At 42.0% G+C, this 18,351-nt stretch overlaps 1 protein-coding gene and 1 long non-coding RNA gene across 2 annotated transcripts; one reads left to right on the forward strand and one right to left on the reverse strand.

Moving 5' to 3' along the window:
• The first annotated feature begins 704 nt into the window (after nucleotides 1-704).
• LOC127596081 (uncharacterized) lies at nucleotides 705-3,200 on the forward strand. The gene is made up of 4 exons (XR_007961365.1): nucleotides 705-1,424; nucleotides 1,515-1,546; nucleotides 1,638-1,704; nucleotides 2,756-3,200. It is a non-coding gene; the product is annotated as an uncharacterized LOC127596081 (long non-coding RNA).
• An 801-nt stretch (nucleotides 3,201-4,001) lies between these two features.
• Nucleotides 4,002-17,021, reverse strand: LOC127596000 (protein-serine O-palmitoleoyltransferase porcupine-like). The gene is made up of 15 exons (XM_052058129.1): nucleotides 16,689-17,021; nucleotides 15,452-15,597; nucleotides 15,182-15,374; nucleotides 14,009-14,052; nucleotides 13,755-13,936; nucleotides 13,551-13,681; nucleotides 13,442-13,462; nucleotides 13,320-13,334; nucleotides 11,841-11,966; nucleotides 11,663-11,763; nucleotides 10,756-10,832; nucleotides 10,612-10,675; nucleotides 9,580-9,665; nucleotides 7,434-7,544; nucleotides 4,002-6,347 (listed from the first exon to the last, which is right to left on the reverse strand). The coding sequence occupies exons 2-15, from the start codon at nucleotides 15,585-15,587 to the stop codon at nucleotides 6,246-6,248; spliced, it is 1,389 nt and encodes a 462-aa protein (XP_051914089.1). The 5' UTR covers nucleotides 15,588-15,597; nucleotides 16,689-17,021; the 3' UTR covers nucleotides 4,002-6,245.
• Between the last annotated feature and the right edge of the window lie 1,330 nt (nucleotides 17,022-18,351).

Genomic DNA, 18,351 nt, shown 5'->3' on the forward strand with positions numbered 1-18,351 from the left:
ATAAAGATTGTTAAATTAAAGAGAAACGTTATTTTCCTACCTCATTAAATCATTGCTGATAAATATCGACGTCATGATCGTTGTATTCACCTAAAGTGATGAATATGAATCGTGAATCAGAAATTAATAATATTGATTCATGCTTAAACATAACCAAACAAACATAAAACCAGACAACATATCCCACAAGAGGGAGTGATGTCATGCTCGCTACTTTCTGGCTACTGATTTATGGAAAGGGCTACACTTCTGGTTCGTCTGGTTCAATTACATGTCAATTATAGGTTATTCATACTATGACTGCAAACACGGAAATGATTATTTCTCTAATAGATTAAACTATTTTTAATATAATAATTTTTTAATGATTTCCTAAATGCAACCATATATTCACCATATCTACACACGGAGCATTTTATTGAAACAAAACAATATGATTTTTCTCAATACAGTAAATATAGAACAAAGCTGAGGTTAGCATGCTGTTTTGGCCGTCTGCAAGCACTCCAGTTTCACCTGCAGACCCCTTTGAAAATTTAGAAAATTAATTGCCTACCGATGAACTAAATGGTTAATTGATTGTCAACATAGTTATTGATTCATTTGATGATCAATCAATTGTCGATTGATCGATTAATTTGACATTTTGGTAATGCAACAGTTCCCTGAAAGCAGACGGATTGTCTGTGTGTTTAACCCAAATAAAATCGAATACATCAAAATTTGTCAACATCTGTTCTGAGGAAAACAACGATCAACACCTTGGCCGATTTTCTGACGGATGTTATGGACCAAACTAGTCACTAAATCATCATCAATTTACGTTTGTGCATATTCATTTTCTGCAACTTTGAAATGATGCCTTGTTTTTTAACAGATTGATGAAAATTCTTTTTGGTCTGATTCACTGAAAAATAATCGTCAGAGTCAGGTGCAGCCTGCTGATAATTACCAAATCAAAGTCTGGTCGAGAGTTTGGTCCAGTTTAGCCAAGCAAGTCTCAATTCCCAAAAAATGAGTCACTTTCGTGTGACTTGAGTCTAATCACGCGGCTCGAGTCCTCCGCCTGTGCTACTTTCTGTCCTATTTCTGAAAGGGCGCATTCTGATATTGGCGTGGGATACTAGCAAATGCCACGAACGAAAGGTGCACGAAGAGTTCCAGTGGCTTGACAAAGGCAGTCTGACAAGGTCAGCTGGGCGGTTTTGCCTGGCTCAGCAGAGAGCTGCGGAGCCGCAGGGCTCGCCGCTCAGCTGACTGGGCTCTTTGCTTGTTGGCGCCGCTCCTTCTCGAAGGGGCCCCGCTGGCGCAGCCATTCAGCGGCGCGGGCCATAAATGACCGTGTGGAACGGCGTGTTTTAGCACAACATTCTGAACAAAACAGCACAGGCTCTGGAGCGCGGCCAAAATGCCAGGAACGAAAGGTGAGCAAACATACGATAATAACGTCCAACAACTAGCAGCACGTGAGCTGCTCGTCCACTATTATTAACGCGAAGCGTCCACGTTTTCAGGTAACAAGTCGGACAAGAAGTCAACTACCAAGGTGGGAAAACGGTTACTACAGATCTGCGACATTGTCTTTTCCTGTTCTTTCTTCCCAAAATGTTCTCATGTCTTTGACGTTGCTTCCGCAGCAACCTCAAAGTCCTAAAGAGCAGCCGAAGAAAGGTGATCAGAAAGGAGATGACAAGAAGCAAGGAGGTAAGCATGTATAGGAAGCGCTACATGAGGCCGTAGCTGTAGAATATTCTCAACAACGATCATTCTATCAATTAGTTCCACGAATAATTGAATGAACGTATCTTTTGCATAATGCTGGGGAGAATATTTTCCCCACTACCGTTTGTTCACGGATTATTACCAAAGCAAATACACAACAATGAAGCAATGTCACACGAGAGGAAGTGATGTTCGACCTACTGATTTATGCAATACTGCCAAGAATTATTATCTTTGTAATAGCTCGAACTGACATGTTCCCCCCATCCATTCGTTACAATTCAGCTACTGGTTTGGTCTAGAACATATCAAAAAAGAGGGCAAAATGTTGATCCTTGTTTTCCAAAGTCAAAGTAGATGTTTGCAAATGTCTTAATGGAACACCAACACGGAAACAGCGGAAATGGGAGAATGTGTACTGTTGAGAGGCTGAAATCAGACGATTTGGATGATTCTGAGTTAAAGAATGGCTCTAAAGCAGTGACTCCCAAAGTTCGGTACATGTACCGCTAGTGGTATGTGGGCTCTCTCTTGTCATATGCGAAAGAATGACTGAATTATATACAATTATAATTCACACACTTTCAAATATGAAGAACAATGAAACATAAAAAATATAGCTCCCGAGCTATGCAGCGGCTTCTTTAAATACTTAAAAATTCTGTTTTAAATTCAATAGTTCCTAAAGTAGGGTTTTTTTTTCTCCAAAACTTGGATTCCATGTTTTGTTTCAAGTACTGTTTAGTTGTATTTAACTGAAGTACCTTAAATATGCTTTTTAGGATCAATACCTTGGGCTCTCTATTTTATGTCTGCATTCTAACGCTAACCATTGTGGTGGTAATTGGAGAGCGAAAAATATTTACAGTTGTGGTACTTGAGATAAAAATGTTGAAAAAAAAACAACTGCTCAAAATGATTCGTCGGTTGTTAAAGAAGTTGTTGATCAATTCATTTTTGCATCTGTACTGCAACATGTTACTTGAGTCAAGTGCCCGGTGAAGCTATCTGTCGGTGTTACGTCCCCTCGCAGGACAGCCGAAGGGAGAGAAGCAGTAACTTCCAGGCGTTTGTGAAGATGGCACTGGAGACGCTGCTGGGCTCCTGCCGTCGCAAACATGGGGGTCATCGAGGGAGGCAGGGGTGAGCCGAGCACCCCACCCCAGAGCCGGACGGATTGTTGGGTGGCCTTCCAACATGGCATTTGCTCTCACGGAGAATGAAAATCAATCAAATCTCAGCTGTCTCTCCCTCTCCCGTGTTCCCAACCTTTGTCTGTGCCCACACTGTCCACCCAACATGCTGGATGCTCGTACTCCAGTTAAAAAAAAAGAAAAAAGGAAAAAGATAATTGCTCTGAGCAAGACAGCGGTTTGTTCCCCTTTCCCCAAATCATCCCCAGTATTGACTGTTTAACAGTCCATACATTTTTCTTGTAAATAATTATTCAAATAAACTATTTCTTACATGATTTTGAACTTGTGTGTGTTGTGTCTACTATTTACTTTTTCTAGCAGGGGTCTGCAACCTGTGGCTCCAGAACCACATGTGGCTCTCTGTGACTTTGGAAAATAAACATTTAATTTGACATGCAATGTCAAAATGCAACTTTTTTTTTGTCACTAAAAATAGCCATCACAAGCACCGGTGTGCGATGCCTGGTGCCAAGATTTATTACTTGACCATAGGGAGAAAACTACGGATAAAGCCAAGAAAAAAAAGTTTCTGAAAACTTAATGTTGAATGCTACGCTCTATCTAAAGTATATTAAAAGGAAAAATTGGTCTTGCTTCATAGATGAACGCTGACAATCTTGTGTGAAAAGAAAAGTGACATTTATAGCCGCTGCTGTAAATTGTGGTTTGAAGAAAAAAAATCACATAAACCAGGTAAATGTTATTGGTTATTATCTTCTATATATACAGTACAATATACATTGGTCAATTCAATAGTCCTTCAACCAAGCTTCTTTTTTAAGAGTTCAATATAAACTGCTCCAAAAAATAACGGAACCACTTGGAGTTGCATTGTGTTGTTTAGGTGTTCCCTTTTTTGGAGCAGTATATTTTGTTATGATGCTCCCTATAGCAGTTGACTGATTCCACGCTGCAGTTTTTTTTTAAATACAAAAAAAATGTGTTATCACTACATGTCTAAAAGGGTTTTGTGGCTGCAGGTATGTGTGTGTGTGTGTGTGTTTCCTCTGGTTAGATGGCTAAAATGGCTCAGAGTATTGAAGGTGTGTGTGCAATTTCAACAAAGAGCAGCTGACATTAAAACTGGTTTGATGTCAATTTTATAAAAAGAATTATCACAGGTGGATCAGTTCATTCACATTCACAGGAAAAATATTCTCACTGAAAATGTTTGCTGGAGTGAGCAGTGAACACACAGGGTTTTATTTTCATTGACAGTGCATCTGCAGTGGGGTGCAAATGTCGGCAGATCCTGATTTTCCAATCATCAAGCACAAGGCTCTCTGCACGTGGTTGCCAATTTGGCAGACCTGTTTGTGCCAAGCTGGCCTTTCCGGCACAGCGAGGGAGTGTCCTAGGAGATGTGGCTGGCAGAGTTACAATTTGGTGGCAGAGAGCTGCTCTAAAATTATGCCTGCTTAGACCATGTCAAAATACTGGCGCAAAGTAGACAACTGGTCCAAAGTCATTTTGGTGAATTTGATGCAGGCTGACAGTTACTGAGCTCCACGGACATATTTGAGTCGTCAGCGGTTCTCACCAGCTCTCTCTGAATACCCGCTGACATTGTCTGTTGCCACACCTCGGTCGGATCAGAAACAATGCTCCGCTCAGGCACGGATCGCTGGGATTATGCAACGTCTTCTTCCGCATAGATAGTCTCTATTCATTTCCCGCACATTTAAAGGGCAGGAGACGATTTGCTTTGAAATGGTGGCGACTTAAATCAACTGTAAACACTCCCACAACGGTTCAGCCCTCCCTCTCACAGAACACCAAGGCCGTGCTGGTCTGCATCGAACCTGCATCCACATAGACTTTGACCACATACTGTGCAGGACATATGCTATTCACAAAAATGGAACCCTGAATGCTCTAATCTAACACTTGGACTGCACTTAGAATGCAACCATTTGATGTCAGAACTACGCAGGGGATGTCAAAGCAAGCGGGCATTTTTCAGGCGATCACTTGTAGGGAAAAGTCATTTGAATCAACGGTTAAGGAGAAATACACAAGAAAACCAACTGCATAATTATTTCTTCAAAATGCAACGTCAAAATGAATGCTGAAACGCTTTAAACATTGTTGTGTACGTTGCCATGTGCAATACCCTGATTCATAACTTCAAATGTAATAGCTAAATCGTCAGAGGGAAACAAACATCAATGACTTTGTCCCACAAAATGCATTTGCTAGGTGACTTTCTAAATCTAAAAATTCCGAAAGGAAATAAGCTAGAACAATATATGAAAATGATGATCAATTTGTTGTCCTGCGTCAATGTAATGACCAAGTATTACTGCTTGATTTAGTTTTGCTATAAGTCATGAACCTGAAGGGGGGGGGGGGCGACATTTTTTTTTCATATTTGTTGAAAGAGTGATTATGACTGAACGGTAGAACAAGATACCGACGGGCACGCTCGTTGTGGGCACAAAATGCAACTTGAAAGCTATAACAGAGCATTTTGGTAACATTGCATCACAAATAAAGCGGTGTGCCCACATGTGCATCTCCGATCTCCTTTTCTCTCAGGTGTGCTTGTTGATTGCAAAGATAATTTGAGGCCTGATTTTATTTTATTTTTTTCTAATATATCATTCCTCTCAGGAAAAACTGAACGCTTTTAAACAAATCTGACAAAGAGCGTTGTCGTTTAAAAAACTTTTTTTTTTTTAAACTTCAAATTCCCCCTTTTAAAAGAGTGCCTTTTCAGGCTCAACAGCTGATTGGAGAACACCTTCTTGGGCTTAGGACAACCTTAGGACAGCTACTGTGTAAAACAAAATATAGGATGGATAAAATAAATATTTGAACGTTATGTGCTTTGTTTGTCCTTTTGTAAACTCACCGTCTGGCACATGCTCGGCAATAGACTGACGGTTTAAAAATGTTTGCAAATAGGCTTAGTGTTCTTTACGCGGGAACCATTGAACATAAGGACATTGTGCAATATCCACTGATGGTCATCCTCATTTCAAGAAAATATGATGATGAACCACTTGAGGTGAGGGGAAAGCGCATCTGCCGCAGAGATAACAGCTTAAGCCGATCTCCGCCATGCTGATTGCGATTGATTGTGACTTTCAGGGAGACATCAGGAACTGCTGTCACAACATGAGCGAGCAGAAAAAAAAAGGAGGATGGCGTCCATAGAAAAGGAGGAAGGAGAGTGGTGAGGATATCAAAAGGAGTCCTCAGCAGGTAGGGCTGACACATATGAAGCAGACGCCAAACGGTGCCAACCTGGCGATCGACTGCTTCTCTGACAGTCACAGGGAAGAGAACCCTCATTATTGCTGCTTCTTTTGCCCTTTCCCCAATCTAGAGAACGAGGCGGTATACGATCCAGCATCCAAATGTGATCCAGTGACTTGTCCAGCTCAGCTCTGACCACTTCTGAATGGTATGATGGCTTGTGTCATCCTGTCAGACGAACAGAAGAGCAGAAAGAGCAGAAATCAAAAACTGTCCATCCATTCAGACATTTCTTGTAGATGAGCTTGCCCTTCACCGTCCCATGCAGAGGATCTGAATAATGCAATTTCCTGTGGACCATGTGACTTGTGAATATTCCAATTATTTTAGAGGGACAACAGGACTGGGTGAAAATCTCTGGACATGACTAAAGTATGAATTTAAAGTTCAGTTTAAATGTATTCATTTTTATTTTTTCAGGAGGGAAAAACCCACAAAATACAACCGCCGTCCTATTCCATCATTCCGAGCTGCGGTATGCGGGCGGCGCGGGCCTGCTTTGAACACTCAAACATTGTCAAAGTAAACACTTCGGGCCTCGGACGCGACACCCAGCCAAGGGCATCCCGGGGGTGGCCGAGAAGCAGGGGCTGGGACAGACGGTGGCTCGCCGGTGTGCCAGTGTTTAACACGTCAACCTCACAGTGCAGAGTTACCGGGTTCAATTCCAGCTCCGGCCTCCCTGTGTGGAGTTTGCATGTTTTCCCCGGGCCTGCGTGGGTTTTCTCCGCGTGCCCGGGTTTCCTCCCACATTCCAAAAACAGGCTGATTGAACACTCTAAATTGTCCCTAGGTGTAATTGTGAACATGGATGGTTGTTTCTGTGTGCGCTTGGATTGGCTGGCAACCAGTTCAGGGTGTGCCCCACCTACTGCCCAAAGACGGCTGGGATAGGCTCCAGCAGCCCCCGCAACCCTTGTGAGGATAAGCGGATCGGAAAATGGATGGATGGATGGATTTTTATTTTTTTGAAAGAAATTAAACTTAATGTACAGTTGGAATAAGGAACGACATCATCTGTTACAATATATAACATTTCTAAAGGAACATTTTAGGAAGTGGATTAGGAAATAAATTCTTTGCAGTCTCATAAATTGCATGTATTAAATATGCAATCAGATTGTTTGATTAAAAACTAAAATTTTATCGTTAATTCTACGGTGTCTTTTCACCCAACTTTATTTCCTGGGGACGCTTAAATGTCAGCGATTGGGTGGGATGGCCCAATTACATTCAAATAGAAGACGAGCTCACCTCATCTTCTTCCATGTAGTCCACGCTGGAATTGAACACTGAACCCAGGTATGTCAGATGGACTATTGCCAGGGTGCTGAATGCTACATTGATCATGTACACCCAAAGTGCCTGAAGAGGACAAGGCAACAACGGAAGCATCATGTCAGAGCAATGTGTGTGTGTGTGTGTGAGTGTACATACTCACACACACACACACACACACACACACACACACACACACACACACACACACACACACACACACACACGCACACACACACACACACACACACACACACACACACACACACACACACACACACACGTATACACGTATTTAGTTACATAGTGCTTTCATTACAGCTGCATCTGTAACAAAGGGCATTACAGAACATTTAACATACTGTAGAATCATACAAAATAAATGTAAAATCATTCTTCTCCCTTCTTGCTGCTCAGGATTTGTCTAACTCTAAGCAATCCTGCATAACAGTTTTCTTCCCCCCTCGGCATCCTGCCAGACACACTAAATTCTACATTATAGCACTTGATAAGGTCCGGCAGACCGTTGAGGCTGCCGCATTTAAATCGCTGCAGATGGAGTTTGCTCGAGAATGAAAGCACAAACATTCCTACATTAGTTCTGATGGAGGATTCCTTTTTCATGTCGTTCCAAGCAAAAAAAACGTTTTGGGATTTTTTTGGAGCATAACCATCACTATCTTACAGCCCAAATTCTTTAAGGTAAGTCCAAATGAATAATTAATGCAATGAAGATGATGGTACATTCAACATTGATTAAACTTTGCAGCTTGGACCAGGATTTCTGACATGCTTACAAATGATGGCGCAACTTCAACTGAAAGTGACACCAACACCACTTAATCCCCAACAAACTAATCAAATGATTACCATCGGTTGAATTGATACATATTTGATGCTGACAATGTTTGCTCATGGTTTCCTCCCACATTCCAGAAACATGCATGGCAGGTTAATGGATCACTATAAATTGTGGATGGTTGTTCGTCTATGTGTGCCCTGCAATTGGCTGGCAACCAGTTATGGGTGCATCCTGCCTACTGCCCGAAGACGGCTGGGATAGGCTCCAGCATGCCCGCCACCCTCCAGAAGATAAACGCATGAGAAAATGAATGGATGGATGGATGAATGGATGGATGGATGGATTGCATGAAAAAAAATCACCTTGTATATTTAAAACTATCATATCACTCTGCCATCTTAATACTCATACTAACATGGAATGGAAAACACTTTGCATGCTAATATCTATGAGGTGATGTGATGTCAGCCTTCAAGTAATTTGAACCCCAAAAGGTGCAACAACAAATGTAAACAACTAATACAACAATACTCACGGGCATATATTCTTTATTTCTGTGATGAACGACTAACATTACGGCTGAAGTGTTGTGACCTCAGTCTCCGCGTATATCTGTAAATGTGTGCAATACTGCCCTCAGGTGGTATTTTTACATTATTATTTTTAGTTCCATTTAATGATGTCTTGATGTTTTTATAAAGTATGAAAATATTTTGGGGTGCTCTCTTCCTGATCAGAAAACATAACAATTTTGTTTTATGGGGAAGGCTGTAGCGGATTATTGACATGATCATTAATTTCAACGAAGAAAGAGTTTCTGAGATCTGAGTCTTTTGAGAAACAAGCGTGGTCACACAACAAATTTGACTTGTATCATAAGGTCGCACTGTACTATTATAGTCCTTTCAAAAATTGTACCAGGACATTAATTAAGTTCAAAAAAAGTTTAAACATACAATGTATCGGATAAAACTGGTTCATTTTTTTTCTGATTTATTTTTTTAATGTATCTGAAAAATATAATGTACATTTCTTATCCATATTCCTATTCGTGTTTAATAGTATTTCCTCTGCACCTGGAGATCTGATGAAAACACGAGCGACATTGGTGAGACAGACTGATACCAACAGTGTGTAGCTGCAATCAGGTCGATCGTTATTGATAAAGGACAAAAGGAAAAAAAAAGTAACCCAAGAGTAACAGCCAGACATGTCTAACAAAGGTCCAGCAGTGAGCTCGGGAAGGATGCGAGACTCAGCAAACTGTTCATGCACAGTAATCAAAGATCCACAGAGAAAAAAAGCGACGGGGTGGTTCACCTTTTTGTTCTGGTGGGTGCAGTTTGGCTGACATTTCTTGGACAGAACACAGGCATTGAACATGGCTGCCAGTCTCTTCCGCAGCACTGACACAAAAAAAAAAACCCAGACCGGGACCGAGACATTAACATAGCTTCCTCTCAGCGATGAAAGATAAATGTGCATAGAAATGGAGCGTAATGGCCATTACTACAAAGCTAAGTGTGGAAAAGCCATGTTAGACCAGAAGTGTCAAACTCGTTTGAGTTCAGGGGCCACGTTCAGTCCAATTTTTTCTCAAGTGGGCCAGACCACTTGATTTATTTGTGACCTAATAAGCTATAAATAAAGAACACGCCAAAATGTTGTCATTATTTTGGCGCTAATAATTGCATTCCCATTTGGAAAATATTCACATTTATTAATTATTCTCTTGTTGCAAATCTCATTTTAAATCATTTGACGAATCAGAGGTGTGCAATTTCAACAACATTAGAAATCAGTTTTTCATGGATGCAGATCACATTGGATCTGTTGACTGTATGCACTTTTTATGTATACGGACATGATACGGTCTGGAAATCATTTTAAATGTGCGTTCATGTCTGCATCCATCTGGAAATGTTGACATCCTCAACTGACTCATCACACCATACAAACTCAAAGGGGAACGATTAAGAAAGGGGTTGTCCCTCTGCCTTGAGCGTTGCTTCTATACATATGCTCAAATACTGTACAGAGTTGGGGGTCCACCAAACCGAGCTCTTTTGAACTGATCTTTTGCAGTATTCAAACTCTTCAAATATTTCTGCAGGAGGTATTTGTTTGCTCAGAATTGCTTTCTTCACAATTTCCGAGAGTCATTTAGAAAGTGGGCAGTTGTCGTTGAAGTACCGGTAGTTGTCAGTGTGCTATAGAGTGGACAAAATAATATCAACAGTTACGTTTATTGAAAGACTGTAGTTCATGTGTTCTCTCGCCACGGGCTGGATTGCACCCCATGATGACCCGCGGGCCTTACGTTTGACACATTTGCGCGGGACAGACTCTCACCGTGCTCAGTGTAGGTGATGAAGCCAAGAGACACAAGCACGGCACCCAGATGGAAACTCAAACCCTATCGGACACAACCAAAAGTCAACTTGTTACTCAGATTTAGAGGACGGCAGTGCGCAGTGTGACTGCTTTGTTACTCACGTGCAAAAGGGCACTGGCTGCGTATGTCAGCATGACGGCGGAGAAAGTCCCAAATTTGAGAGCACTCTGAAATACATCTACAAAATACAAATCTCAGTTTTTTTTTCAGCCTTCCATGCAGTATGAAATACAGATATAAGCGCTTTAAGGTAACAATGAACTCAAGTTCATCACTTCACCACAAGCAGCAGTTTGGCAAATCTTCAAAAAAGAGGTTTCAAGCTGTTAATAGCAACATCATAAGAATTCCCCAAAATTAGAAAAACGCCACCGCAATGAATTCATCATGATGCATAAACTGTTCAATTCTTTTCGTTCCGTCTACCCGGTAATTATTTTACAAATATGTTTTAAAAAACTAAAATATTAGAGAGCGTTATTTTCCTGATTAAAACCCACAAAACTCAAACACGGGGCGGCCCGGTAGTCCAGTGGTTAGCACGTCGGCTTCACAGTGCAGAGGTACCGGGTTCCATTCCAGCTCCGGCCTCCCTGTGTGGAGTTTGCATGTTCTCCCCGGGCCTGCGTGGGTTTTCTCCGGGTGCTCCGGTTTCCTCCCACATTCCAAAAACATGCGTGGCAGGCTGATTGGACGCTCTAAATTGTCCCTAGGTGTGAGTGTGAGTGCGAATGGTTGTTCGTTTCTGTGTGCCCTGCGATTGGCTGGCAACCGATTCAGGGTGTCCCCCGCCTACTGCCCGAAGACAGCTGGGATAGGCTCCAGCACCCCCCGCGACCCTATTGAGGATCAAGCGGCTCGGAAGATGAATGAAAACGCAAACACATTTTTGGTGTTTTTTGGGGGGGTAAACTGGAATAGATTAATGACATTTCTAATCAGTTCTTTGTGTTTGCGGACTTTCAATAGTGTATCTCAAGACATCAGCGCATGAACATTCCAACTCACAGGTGTGCAGAAAGCGTGACATAGGCAGATTCCACGAGGTCACCACCTCCACCATTGAGCGGGGAAACTCGATGTTCAGCGGCTTGGACACCGTCAGATCCCTACGAAGCACAGGTGTCTTTGAATATGCGGAAAATGCGCGCCACGCTGCCCGCTGCGACACTTTCAATTTACAGACCATTTGATGTTGTCTTTCTCCTCTGTGAAGCCGGCTCCGGCCAGAATGGTTGTGGTCTCGCTCAAATAAGCAACAAAATAGTTGCTAAAGTGGAAAGACACTGTGTTCTCGTAAGCCAGTAACCACCTGGGCCAAAAAAAGGACATATTTTGGTTTTAGGCTCACTTCCAATCTGACTTAAAAGTATCATCCCTGTCAACTGAGAAAACTTCCTTGGTCTTAAACATCTCCAAAGAGAGCATAAGTGTAGAAAATGCAACGCAGCTAGCATCTAACCAAAAGTGCAAATGTAGCCATATTGGCAAGTACAATAAGGGTTTATGAACGTACAAAATGGTAGAACAGGGGCCACCAACCTGTTTCAAACTGAGACCTGCTTATTGGGTACTGGTTAATTCGAAGGGCTACGAGTTTGAATTATGCTGCAGAAATGTTTTCAAATTACCTTTAATAATGTTGATTTTGTTATTGTAATATATTATTACTAATAATTAATGGTATTCATTCACATCGATCATGTACATGATTCCTCACAATAAAGATAAATAAGAATTTTTCTATGAAACTCTGCCAACGTTTACATTTTTGAACAATCCTAGATAACCACAATGTCCAATCACTGCTAAGGTATTTTCAGAATAGGAGCACAGGCTACTCATGTGATCCTTGGGGGCTACCTGGTGCCCGTGGACACCACTTTGGTGATCCCTACTGAAGGACAGAGCAATCCTCACAGCGATGTAGTGAGGCAAGCAGTGTGAGCAGTGCAATACACCCATCTAGGATGAATACAGGATATGAAAAATATGAAGCATGTAAGGCCCGTGGCACACTGAGTGATGCTGCCAAATGTGACTAAAGTGGATCACTGCAAAGATGTGGAAATGTGAGGATAAGGCAAGAGTCTGATATTTTGAGAGGCTAATGGCAATGTTCGATCGGTGCATTAAGTGACAGCAGCTGCACGTTATGGCGACAGAGACTCTCCACGCTTTGTTTTTGAGCCTCGGGTACATACCGTATATAATTACCGTACTGTATATCCTTCAAGTCAGTGATTCTCGAAGTGTGGTAAAAGTACCCTTGGTGGTACTTGGGCTCCCTCTATTGGTAGGGGATCACTGAATTAAATGATGAAATTGCATCTTACAGTGGCTTAAACTTTGTTTTCACCCATCGCATAGCATTTTTTTAAATACACTTCAGTAGTATTTACTTTTAAGAACTTTTTGTTTTCAAACATTTTGGTGCTACTCAAGAAATGAGAAAACTAATATTGTGTCAGTATTTTTCTAAGGGCAATGTTCAAACTACATGACGTTTCAGTGGCTTACAAAATTATTACATTTACTTTTGATGAATATACATTACTGTATTTCAATTTGGATCATGCTAAAAAGGATGAATGTAATGCGACAAGTACAGTAGTTGTCGTGGTATAGGGCAGTGTGTAAATGCACAATCCAACGACATACTTACGTTGCCAGTGAACCTCTGAGCAGAAATAGAACAAGAGAGAAGGTTATCGTTTTTAGTAAACGGTGTATCAAAAACCAAGTATGCATTCCCATGAAAGTTCATGTTCATTGATAACAAATCACCTGATTTTCCTTCTCTTTTTGCTGTGAAAACACACAAGGTAAACAGATGTGTGATGATATTAATCTACAAACAAGAGTGCAAACCCACATGCCTCGGTATCCCATTCACCTCCTTAGCAGCTTGTCTCCATAGACAGGAATGAAATAAGGGAAGAGGTAAGGTGCCACACAGTTGGAGAGAACCAGGCAGACCTGACTCTTAATCCAGCTTAAAGACACTTTGAACAACCAAGACAGGCTCTGAGGATTAAGAGAAAAAGATACTGAATACAACATTTGCATTCTTACTGAGTGGATATTGCGTCGCTCATACCATCTTCTGTCCGTCTAAAGCCTCTTTGTAGCTATTGAAACTGATCCACGGTCCGAAGATGACTGTTCCCACGTAGTAAATATAACCCATGAATTCGATGGGAGAGGGTACGCCGGTCACGACGCCTCTGTCCAGATCGAAGGCCAGAGAGATGGCTTTCATGGCCACCACCATCTGTGAACCTGGGCAAGTGCGGCAACACTTGGAACGGGCCTCGAATAATCAACGCAAAAAAGGACGGCTGTGCGGTTTACCTCTCATCTTGTGCCAGTTGGTGGTGTCCATCATGTGCAGTTCTCTGGCCAAATCAAGCAGAACACGGCTCAGTTTGAACGGGGGGTTGGGGGGGGGGGGGGGGGGGGTGATATATTGAAGCTGCTTATTATACCACTGCAATATTAAATTCGGAAGAATTTACACACAACAAACGTTAATTATTAACTATGCATGGGCCAGTTATCGGTTTCAAGGTACACAAGGTTTCAAAGAGAAACTAAACACAAAACTGGCTTGTCCATCTGCTCTGTTGCAAACCTCAAATGCTGATTGTTGTGCTGAGGCTGGAATAGAGGATGAAGACCATGTTTGTGCAAGTATCTCTTACAAGTGGAATAGTGTACCAGAACTCCAGTGTCTCCCTGAAGGGATTGTGCAGTAAAATGTGGGTTTTGATTAGCTTTTCTCAGAATCCTGCGGGGTGTTCTGTCTGACACTATTCTTGGTTATTGCTTTAACTTTCATTGTTCCAGATGACTGCCATTTTTAATTAGATTCCAAACAGAGGATATTGGCATTTGAAAAAAAACGTTGCTATCTTCTTACAGCCTTCTACTATTTTCTGTTTCAGTGTTCTAGTCAACTGCTACAAAGAAACAGTGACGCTGATTGTTGAGGCAAGGTCATAAGATACGAAACAAAAACCTTTAACATTGACATCATCTGGTCTTCCCAGATGATTGTAAACAATCTATGACACCGTCAGGTGAGGTCTTCGCTTTCCAAAGGGGGGTGGTGGGTGCTACAAACTCTGTAGGGTGCACAAACTTTTGCAGACGCCATTTTTTTGTTTTCTGTTATTTTGAAGGTGGAAATGAAATAAAATCGAAGTTTTTGTTGACATCTTATAAGAAGTCTCATCGGTAATTTGATGCTTTTTGGAGATTTTTCCATTTTTCCTTGGCTTCTTTATGCAGATTATTTTTTTGGGGGGTGTTCAAACTGTCGCTCCCCACTGTATATACATCTTACTGTGTACTGTATATATAAAGGTCACCGACTTCCCGAAACGAAGCAGAGGTTGGTTTTTTTTCTTTTCCAAACTGCAGCCTTTGTGATTTGAAAGTTGCATTCAACAACATTGTGATGTTGAATTTGATTAAATTTTCATGCCTACTGTCAAGTACGTCATACGCCAGTGATGTTCTTACCCCAGCATCAGATAGATGAGCACAGTTATAGAGAGAAAAGTGCCTCGCATGGTCGAGTGGCGACACAGGAAGAGGAAAAGGTAGCAGAGCAGACTCAGGAGGACCACCCAGATCATGTGCAGTTCAAAGAACAGGTAGAGGATGTAGAATCCGCCTGCCACTGTGGACAGATGCTTCAAAATGGAGGGGAAGCCTGTCACAGAAAAGGAGAACGAGATGAAAGTGACCACCTGGGGTATGCTGGTACTGAAGGGACACAAAATTACTCACTCAACATCCAGAGGAGGCGACACAGCAGACAGATTACCAGCAGCTGCCACACCTGCTCCAGGCCCTGGTGGGCTGTCGGTAGCAGACAGCCGTGAGTGAGCTCCTGGAAGAACTTCTGGCGGCTGAACGTGCCCATCGCTGCCAATCTGAAATGGCAAAGGGCTGCTCAATGCCTTCAGGTTCCTTTCTTCCCTCCAATTTTGCTGCTGTAGATTGCAAATTTCTCCATTGTGAGACAAACAAAGGGTTTCTTATTCTTATTACTGTATTCTTATTCACCAATTACATATACAAGCAGGGCTGCAGAATCAGAATCAGCTTTATTGTCATTGTATTACATACAATGGAATTTGGGTGCCACTCCTAAGTGCATTTAGTTAAAAAAAATAATGGTTTAATAAATATTATATATATAAAACTATTTATTACAAAAGCTATCCAATATTTTATTTATCAAGTATCAAATTGAAATTTCCATCAAATTGTGTGAGAGCTTGACCAACAAACAGTTCTAACAGCATACAGCAAACTGATTTAAGAAGTTCAAAGAAACGAGCAAGATTTTTGGGGCACCGGGTGATATCTACTTATCAATTTCATGTTGCTGATTCTGACTAAAAACAAACGACAGAGTCTGTGAATTATTATTATTATTATTATTTTTACAAATCATACAAGTAGTCCCCAACAGTTTGTTTACAGATACAACATTCATAATTAATAAAATCTCCTCAAATTTTGCATCTAATGAAGACTGTATTCTGTGCACATTCGTGGCGTTATGGCGCGTTAACAAAGGCTAACTGTAGCCTATGTGGCCGTGAAAGAAAATATGAATCCTTCCGGCACGGTACCATGACACAGATGTGACATACCCAAGTGGGTTACTTGAACGCCTCAGTGTGCAGCGAGTGCAGGGCACGTTGTGGCTCCGCAATGCAGTGGACCGCCGGGACGAGTTGAATCACAGATTCTCGCGAGCGACCTCCGCGAACGCAACACAAACAAGAGGAGGTCCAAAAGACGTCGCCCGTCGCCCACAGCGCAATGTGCCAATTATCGTCAGAACATGAAGAAGTCCGAGCTAACCTTTCTCCAACCACTGAGTAGGATTTATACTTTAGCGTCGACCCCCCCCCCCCCCCCCCACACACACACACACACAGAGCCCCGCACGCAAATAACTGCTAATGTGTCGCCGTGCGCTCCTCAGTTTGTGTACAGAAAAGAACCTTACCCTTCGTTGAGCAGCAGCCGCGGAGTCCTTCCTGCTTTCCCGCCGGTTTAGAGTCACTTTGCCATACGAGTTTTACTGTCCACTCGGTCCAGATGATGCTGAGAATTCGATGACGCGCAGCATCAGAACCAAAGGTCGTTCAACGCAGCCACGGGAAAACGCGTGCACCAATCGGTGAGCTGACCTGCGAGTGATGGCCAATCAGGACAGCGAGTGACAGCTTTCTTGGCCAATCATTTCTCGCGTGCAAGCATATTGGCTCCTTTCAACCAATAGAATGTGTATAGAGTACAGAGAGCTCAGGAAACGCTCATCTGGCTGTGTAGCTGTGTAGCCAAATACTCCATGAAATTACCTTTACAAGAGAAACGTGGTTCATACACATAACCTTTCATTTTCCAAATTAAGTGGGTCACTGTTAAGGAATTATTCCGCTTGAAGTAGTAGTAGAACATTGTTGAGGAATGTCACCTTGCTATGAGAACTATTGACACTAGTCTCTGTCCTGAACATCTGCCGAAGTACTTAAAACAAAGAATGTAATGTGAAGTTTAGATCCTATTTTCACTTTTTCATTTCTGGTTAATTAACAGCCCCCCGAGGGTTTTCTTGCCTCCACCACCTCGTAAAAGTCCCTGAAGGCTGTCAAGTGCCTTTGAAGAGGAACCCTAATCTCAAGATTTGTGGACCAGCAGCAGTGGTCTATACTTTGTCATCATGTCAAGATCGAACTTTGCTTGACTTTCTTTGTCTCTGATTTTTACATAAGGAGAAGGACTGCCCGCCCCTAATTAACATAATTAACATACTATGCCTATATGTACGTGTGACTGTAGTTGCTCGGGGCTTCCTGATGAAATCTGAGACTCACAGGAGCCCAAATCGATTCGTGTTGCGTTGTGATAAACTGAAGAAACGACAACGTGGTGTTGGGTCTTCTTCCACCTTATAGAGAGATAAAAGAACCTGTAACCAAGGAGGGCCAAGAGCAAATTGACAGCTCCCATTCCTCAACAGTCACCATTAGAATCATGCTGCTGTAGTGTAGGTCTACATAATTAGAAATTACAATAATCCAATAATGATACATTCATCCATTTTCTAGAGGTTTTATCCTATCTAGGAAGACGTCGTCTTGAGGTGCATGATTGGTGAGGCACTGACTCCTTTAGTGTCAGATTTACAAATATATAAAGCAAAAAAGGGTAGCTTATATCAATTGGCTAAACATTATATTTGCGACATGCAGCACAAGCCAGTTGTGCGTATCAACCGAGGCTGTGATGATTGCGCAATGCAATTGACATTCAGAGGTGAGGTTCTGCCTCACCTGCCTCCCCTGACCGCACGTCTCTGGAAGACAAGTGACCCTAATCTTGTTTACATTGTGTCATTTCTGCAAAAGTATTCAAACCCCGACCACCGGCTTGGACAACGGCAGCAAACTTCAACCCATGAGGTCACCGTCAAGTCATAATGTTTTACTTGCAGTGGAAGGAAAATATCAGTTGGAGGCGCTAAAGTACTTTTAAGTTGGTTTGCCAACTGACAACAAACCGCATAGAAGAAAAAGAACATGGACATGACATTAGCCACGTCTTGTGCTTGCATTTTTCATTGGAAGGTGTGTCAGTAGGACAGTAAAATAATGATGAGAGCAAAT

The sequence above is a fragment of the Hippocampus zosterae genome, chromosome 2 (assembly GCF_025434085.1).
Source record: "Hippocampus zosterae strain Florida chromosome 2, ASM2543408v3, whole genome shotgun sequence".
NCBI classification, from domain to species: domain Eukaryota; kingdom Metazoa; phylum Chordata; class Actinopteri; order Syngnathiformes; family Syngnathidae; genus Hippocampus; species Hippocampus zosterae.

Excerpts from the sequence above, each read along its gene's own strand:
- LOC127596000 (XM_052058129.1), bottom strand. The coding sequence starts at position 15,587 with ATGGGCACGTTCAGCCGCCAGAAGTTCTTCCAGGAGCTCACTCACGGC. Across the intron at positions 13,937-14,008 it reads CAACTGGCACAAGATGAGAG|GTTCACAGATGGTGGTGGCC; the intron begins GTAAACCGCACA and ends GCACTTGCCCAG. Across the intron at positions 7,545-9,579 it reads GCACCCACCAGAACAAAAAG|GCACTTTGGGTGTACATGAT; the intron begins GTGAACCACCCC and ends TGTCCTCTTCAG.